At 40.5% G+C, this 7,371-nt stretch overlaps 1 protein-coding gene across 1 annotated transcript in view; it reads right to left on the bottom strand.

Moving 5' to 3' along the window:
• Positions 1-248: 248 nt before the first annotated feature.
• ptpn18 (protein tyrosine phosphatase non-receptor type 18) overlaps positions 249-7,371 on the bottom strand; it is a 21,288-nt gene continuing 14,165 nt past the window's right edge. Inside the window, 5 exon segments of the mRNA XM_063881905.1 lie at positions 249-546; positions 1,926-2,015; positions 2,677-2,858; positions 2,945-3,055; positions 4,623-4,675. Coding sequence (XP_063737975.1) covers positions 473-546; positions 1,926-2,015; positions 2,677-2,858; positions 2,945-3,055; positions 4,623-4,675 — 510 coding nt within the window. The 3' untranslated portion in view covers positions 249-472.

Genomic DNA, 7,371 nt, shown 5'->3' with positions numbered 1-7,371 from the left:
GCCTCCTGGTGGCCACACATCATACAATCAAAAGGAGCCAAAAGTACTAAAAGTAAAAGTACAAATGCATAACTATCATGATGTTTTGTGTTAAGGTTCATGAATAAATATCTATTGTGGTATAAAAAATACAATATTTATACCTCAATGTTTACTATAGTACTTTCTCATCTTTGGAGGTTAAATTGGATTTCAAGGTCTATTTGCTGACTATGGATAATGCACATGAACAAGTAACACTCAAAGGCTTAAAGTAACATTTTTATTATAATTTATAAAGTACAAAGATAGAAGCGCACACGGTTAACATTATAAATATGTTGTAAACAGCTGATCAGATCACAGTGAATCACACGCAGGACACAAAACAACAAACTGCTTCACATTAAAACCAAATCCAACAGTCCGTCGCTCTTCGCTTAATTAATCAGTGTTAACTTTAATCCAGTCTGACAGTGTTCTGTAAACCAGTTCATCTCTCCAGTCGGCTCCACTCAGCTGGGGGGTCTCTGGGTCCTTTGGGCTTCTGGATGCGACAGTTAAACCCTGAAAAATACATGAAAAACAGTCAAATTCACATTTTAAATATAGAACAAATATTTGAGATAAAGAATGGAGAAGTCCAGCATTTAGTACTCTCTCTTGCTCTGTGTTTTTGTCCTCTCCTGGGACATGTCTCCATGCTTTAATGTTCAAAAAGCTCTTTATTCTTCTCAGACTGCCTGTGCTGCAGCTTCTCTTTTCACCCTCCTGTCTGAAACCAGAGCCCAGTCTGCTCTGATTGGTTAGCTGGCGGCTCTGTTGTGATTGGTCAACCACTTAGAGATGTCCCGCCCCTTAGCCTATCACGTACAATGTCTTGGAGCGATAGCCAATAGCAGCGCTTCCGGAAGTAAACAAAGGAATCCAATGGAGGTGTTTTTTCACATACAGACAAACCACATTATAGAGTGCCGCAGGAATGAGTCCTAAAACCCGGAAGTGAGTTAGCATTTCACAACTTCCGGTTCCCTCGTCTCAGAGTCAGTGAGATTTCTCCGTAGGATTTTGGAAAATAGCTTGAAATAAGGTCTGTGGTCAACACAAATTTAACAGAAGGATCACGTTTTGTTCTACGACATTAAATACATCAGCAGTGACCCCCCCCCCCCCCACTGATTTTTGAAGAGTTTACGTGTCTGAAAAACGATGGTTGTTAACAAGTGGCTGAATAGGACTACAGAAGCTGTCGAGCACTTTGTACGTCATTGCGCCGAACACGTAAACACCCCCGCTAAGTTTGTTTGCCCCTGTTCTGCTTGAAGTACTTCTAGTTAAACTCCGTGTGGCTAAAAGGAAAAGCTTTGTTAAAATATGCCAGCGCACGAAAGTCAGTTGAAAGGATCTTAAGTTGGCGTGACGTTGAAGTCGTGCGACGCCGCTGTACTCCTCTGTAGTTCGTTTATAGCATAACGTTAGCATTTTGCTTCTGGCGATTAGATTTATGCTTTGAAAATTATTATAGTAGGGTAGACATGTGGAGAACAAAACATGCATTTATCAAACAGGTTCGTTTTCCACAGATCTTATTTTTTATATAAAGCCTACAGAGAAATTACATTGCTGTTTTTGTCGAGGGAACCCATGCGCAGCTTACTTCCGGGTTGGCCTAAAAAATACGTCATCCCTGTGGCGCTCTATAAAGTTTAACCAAACCAAAATAAGCTGAATTTTACACTTGTTAAAAAGTGTCTGGAAGCTGTTGCTAAGCTGTCTTGCAATGTAACCCTCCAGCTGATCTATCCCCTGGCAAAACATGCATACAGCAAATTGTGACCTCATGCATGGGGCATCATTGTACTTTTTGGCATCCTGCATTAGAAATATAATGTTTTATCACATACTAAATAAACAGTAAATAGCACAGAGTCTGCAGGAGTACTGACCGATTCCCCCAGGGGAGCAGATGCTGCTTATGTCTGTGACTGAAGAGGAGAAGTCCTCATAATCATCGTCTGTCTCTGGGATGTGTTGCTCTGGAGGAGAAAACAGTCACTTATTAATATCATGTCATTTCCTCCTCGTTACTTCTGAGCAGTTTCATATCTATAAATATATATTCAAATATATTCAAATATATTCAAAGCTCAAACATGACACATCTCATCAAAGTGACTCATCTTTAGATACAGATGTTTATTCCTCGCCCTGTTCAGAATAGATGCAGGGACAGAGAAATGCTTTGCTGCAGAGGAGACGGTGGCGTCCTCCAACAGTGCAACATAAACACATCTCATATAGTGTAAGAAGAAACAGAAACAGAAAAAAAATGGTGCAAGATAATGGACACATTGGTGCAAGATAATGGAGTAAAAAGCAAATGATACGAAAATAAAATAAGATAAAATAATCATTCTTATTGCTGGCTGTTACTGATACTTTGCAGAAATGAATACTTTAACAACAGTTTTGTAAAATAAAACATTGCAATTTACACTTGACTACTATTGGTATCTCGCTGCTACTACAATATTTTGTACGTTACAGTAACTTTTTGTAATGCTCCTTTTCTTTTTCTACCTTGAATGTGTCCCTTTCTATTTATTTCATTTAAATTTCTATATATTTTTCATATTTTATTTAGTTGTATTATTTTCTATATAAATGTAATTGAAATGCCCCCCCTCCTCCCCTCACCTGGCATCAGAGTGTACTCCCTCTCTCTGCTGTGGGTGGGGGGGGCTGCGATTTCATAGATGGGAATCGCAGAGAGGGGGACGCTGTGGGGTTTAGCTCGGGTTCCGACCGTGCTGTAGACCGGGGCCGAGGCTCCTGCTGTATCATTGTCATAGTGATGGCCAGTGATGGGGGGCAGGGTCCTGGGGCGGAGACGTCACAATCAGAAATCAGGATCAAAGACAGAATCACAATCAAACTTTGAAGAGGAACTCAGGTGTTCGTTTACCTGCTGGATCTTGGTGCCACCACAGAGTAGGCGGGGTCTTCGGAGGGGGGCTGTTTGTTTTTGTTGACAACAGCGTACGTGTCGTTCATGGTCGTCTGCAGCGACAGCGGTCTGCACACATCAAGAATACAATAGTAACTTAACAAAGAAAAAAAACAAGAATACATTTATTTTTTAACCTCATTTTGACCTCTGTAGTCAAGGAAGTATAAAAGACTACAGTTCCCATGATGCCATCCTCTTAAAGCTCTCCTACTATGCAAAAAGCTGCTTTGTGATGTCACAATGTTTTTTTGGGTTGTGCAACCATTAGCCAATAGCCAATCAAGGTAAGCCCAGCCCACCTGATCACCTGGATCTCCTCCTAGACTAGCATTGTGTTTTTTGAAACCAATCATCTCTCAGAGGGGCGTGGCCAGCAGCAGCTCATTAGCATTTAAAGCTACAGACACAGAATCAGCACTTTAGGAGCAGGGCTGTAACAGAGGGGATTATGGGATGCTGCAATGATCCGATTCATTCAAGTTGTGTTATAAAACGTGAAAGAAGACGATCTAAGTTTTTGTTTCATCTCCTGGCGTCTGAGTGACTCGATGGAAAAAAGGAAGGAAGCTGCGTCACGGTGCCGTCAGGTTCAAAATAAACTTCTGTTAAGTAAAAGCGTTTGTGTGTGGAGACGTGTGAAAACCCGAGGAGGAAGTTACGTTTTTGCTCTGTCACCTCTGAAGGATTCCTCAAAATAAATATAATACACCCAAATAAAAAAGAGAACAAAGAGCAGCTTCCCTTTTGTGTATCTCTGTTACAGTCAAAACAATAACTCTGCTTACACTTTTAATCCAATTTAGCATTTGGCCATATCCTCCTTTCTATTCTCCCTTGTTTCCTCTCCTCACCTCTGATTTCTCGTTCTACTTTTGTTTCCTCGATTCCTCTCCTTGCTGTCTTAAATCCACTTATCATCTCCTCTTTCTCTTTTGTGTTCTGTTTTTTTTCCATCTCCTTAACTCCTGTTTCCTTGTTACCTCACCTTTTGTGTTCTTGGTTCCTTTCCTCTTCTCCTTTATCTGTTTCCTCTCCTCTTTGCTTTCCTTTGTTTCCTCTCTTGGTGACTCTCCTCTACTCTTGTGTCCTCATCTCATCTCTGCTGTCCTTGATTCCTCCTTTCCTCGCCTCTTATTACCTCCATCCTTTCTTTTCTCTTCTCTTATGTTTCCTTTCCTAACCTCCTATTTCCCTTTTCCTAATTTCCTCCTCTTTCCTTGTTTTCTTTTCCTTCTCCTTCTCTCACCTCCTTCTCTTTTCACTCCCTCTTCCTCTCCAACACATCCTCCTCTCACCTTCACTCTTACCTGCCTCCTCTTCAACTCAATTCCTCTTCCTTCTTCCTTAATTTGTTCTCTCTCCTCATTTCCTCCCCCCACATTTCCCTTTCTTTAACTTTTCCTCTACACCTCAATCATCTCTCTTCCTCTTCCTCCTCATGCCCTCTGTTGCCATGGTGATGTGATATATAACATATGGGGGATGGAGTGATGAAAAGGAGGGTGAGAAAAGTGTTAAATTAACACCGCGGGGTGAGACATGAAATCTCTCTCACTGCCAGACAGACAGACAGACAGACAGACAGACAGACAGACAGACAGACAGACAGACAGACAGACAGGCAGACAGGTACCTCTTTGAGGGGGAAGCAGGTGCTCTTGTGGGTTTCTTCTGAGGTATATTCAGCTGGTGGGAAAACAGAAAGAAATATTATGCTCTGCTCTGATTGGCCAATTACTTTGAGAGGTCCCGCCCCCTAGCCTATCATGTACAATGTGTTGGAGCGCTGGCCAATAGAAGACCATTTTCATACTTGTGATACTTTAACTGAAAGCTATCATACTTGTTGCACAGTTTTTGACAGTGTGGTATTAATGCTCCTCACACTTCCCCCACCCCAGGAACAGAGACCAAAAATGTTTCTACATATCATAGTTTCCCTTTTTGATTGAGTCACATGTAATCATCCCATTTTTGTATTTAAGTACTGTAATATGTTATTCTGTATAAGGTCTAAAGTACCAAAGTGTATTTACTCAAGAACTGTGCTTGAGTAGAACTTTGAGGAACTTGTACTTTACTTGAGTATTTCCATTTTCTGCTACCGTGTACTTTTATTCCACTACATGTATTTAATCCCTTTAGTTGCTAGGCAGATTAGGATGAATGATGGTAAATATAATCTCCCTTAAATCAGACTTTAGTTCACCTGCAGTAAATCCAGCAGCTACCCTGCAGTATACAAAGCCATTCAAACTAGCTGCACCTTTACCAGCTCTGAGAACACTTTAATGATCAATCATTATAAAACATATCAGAGATATTATCCTGAAATGGACCAATCAGACAATGACTACTTTTACTGTCACTACTTTAAGTACATTTAGAGGAGAGTACTTTCTACTTTCACTGGAGGAACATTTAGAATACTTTTACTGTGACAGAGTATTCCTACACTCTGGTACTTCTACTTAACTCAAGTACAAGACCTGAGTACTTCTACTTTACTCAAGTACAAGACCTGAGTACTTCTACTTTACTCAAGTACAAGACCTGAGTACTTCTACTTTACTCAAGTACAAGATCTGAGTACTTCTACTTTACTCAAGTACAAGACCTGAGTACTTCTACTTTACTCAAGTACAAGACCTTAGTACTTCTACTTTATTCAAGTACAAGACCTGAGTACTTCTACTTTACTCAATACCTGAGTACTTCTACTTTACTCAAGTACAAGATCTGAGTACTTCTACTTTACTCAAGTACAAGACCTGAGTACTTCTACTTTACTCAAGTACAAGATCTGAGTACTTCTACTTTATTCAAGTACAAGACCTGAGTACTTCTACTTTACTCAAGTACAAGATCTGAGTACTTCTACTTTTATTCAAGTACAAGACCTGAGTACTTCTACTTTACTCAAGTACAAGATCGGAGTACAAAAATCTGTCTAAAACCAGTAAATCACAGACAGCTTTACAAACTGATTGGCTCCAGAAGAGAAACCACATACACGTTGTTGTGGTTCCTGCCGGTTTTGAAGTTTTTATATTTGTAATTTAGGTTAAAGTGCACCTACCTGTCAGCATGTGTCGTCCATTAGTTCTACTGTAGTTTAATTATTGTTAAACAACGAGGCGTCTCTCTCTGTGTCTCTGAACTATCTGCTCTCTCTCTGCCTGCAGTGAGGAGGATTTACATGCAGGAAGCCAGATTAAAGATCACTTCCTGTTTCTGCAGCTGCTCTAACTTCCTCCAACATGATCACTTTACATGATTTGAATGTGACACTGATATTAAAGCCTCTGCTTACTGTCTGTGGAGGTGGAAGAAGTATTTAGATTAGCCTTTAAAGAGTCCTCTCCTGCTGATGTTCAGGTGTATATCAGTATGTAGCGCCTCTACTTTAAAGAGTCCTCTCCTGCTGATGTTCAGGTGTATATCAGTATGTAGAGTCTCTACTTTAAAGAGTCCTCTCCTGCTGATGTTCAGGTGTATATCAGTATGTAGAGTCTCTACTTTAAAGAGTCCTCTCCTGCTGATGTTCAGGTGTATATCAGTATGTAGAGTCTCTACTTTAAAGAGTCCTCTCCTGCTGATGTTCAGGTGTATATCAGTATGTAGTGTCTCTACTTTAAAGAGTCCTCTCCTGCTGATGTTCAGGTGTATATCAGTATGTAGCGCCTCTACTTTACAGAGTCCTCTCCTGCTGATGTTCAGGTGTATATCAGTATGTAGAGTCTCTACTTTAAAGAGTCCTCTCCTGCTGATGTTCAGGGGTATATCAGTATGTGTCTCTACTTTAAAGAGTCCTCTCCTGCTGATGTTCAGGTGTATATCAGTATGAAGAGTCTCTACTTTAAAGAGTCCTCTCCTGCTGATGTTCAGGTGTATATCAGTATGTAGTGTCTCTACTTTAAAGAGTCCTCTCCTGCTGATGTTCAGGTGTATATCAGTATGTAGTGTCTCTACTTTAAAGAGTCCTCTCCTGCTGATGTTCAGGTGTATATCAGTATGTAGAGTCTCTACTTTAAAGAGTCCTCTCCTGCTGATGTTCAGGTGTATATCAGTATGTAGAGTCTCTACTTTAAAGAGTCCTCTCCTGCTGATGTTCAGGTGTATATCAGTATGTAGAGTCTCTACTTTAAAGAGTCCTCTCCTGCTGATGTTCAGGTGTATATCAGTATGTAGCGTCTCTACTTTAAAGAGTCCTCTCCTGCTGATGTTCAGGTGTATATCAGTATGTAGCGTCTCTACTTTAAAGAGTCCTCTCCTGCTGATGTTCAGGTGTATATCAGTATGTAGTGTCTCTACTTTAAAGAGTCCTCTCCTGCTGATGTTCAGGTGTATATCAGTATGTAGCGTCTCTTTATGTTTCTCAT

Source organism: Eleginops maclovinus, chromosome 1, assembly GCF_036324505.1.
Source record: "Eleginops maclovinus isolate JMC-PN-2008 ecotype Puerto Natales chromosome 1, JC_Emac_rtc_rv5, whole genome shotgun sequence".
NCBI classification, from domain to species: domain Eukaryota; kingdom Metazoa; phylum Chordata; class Actinopteri; order Perciformes; family Eleginopidae; genus Eleginops; species Eleginops maclovinus.
The sequence above is the reverse complement of the archived record's forward strand: the minus strand, read 5'-3'. Positions and strand labels throughout refer to the sequence as shown.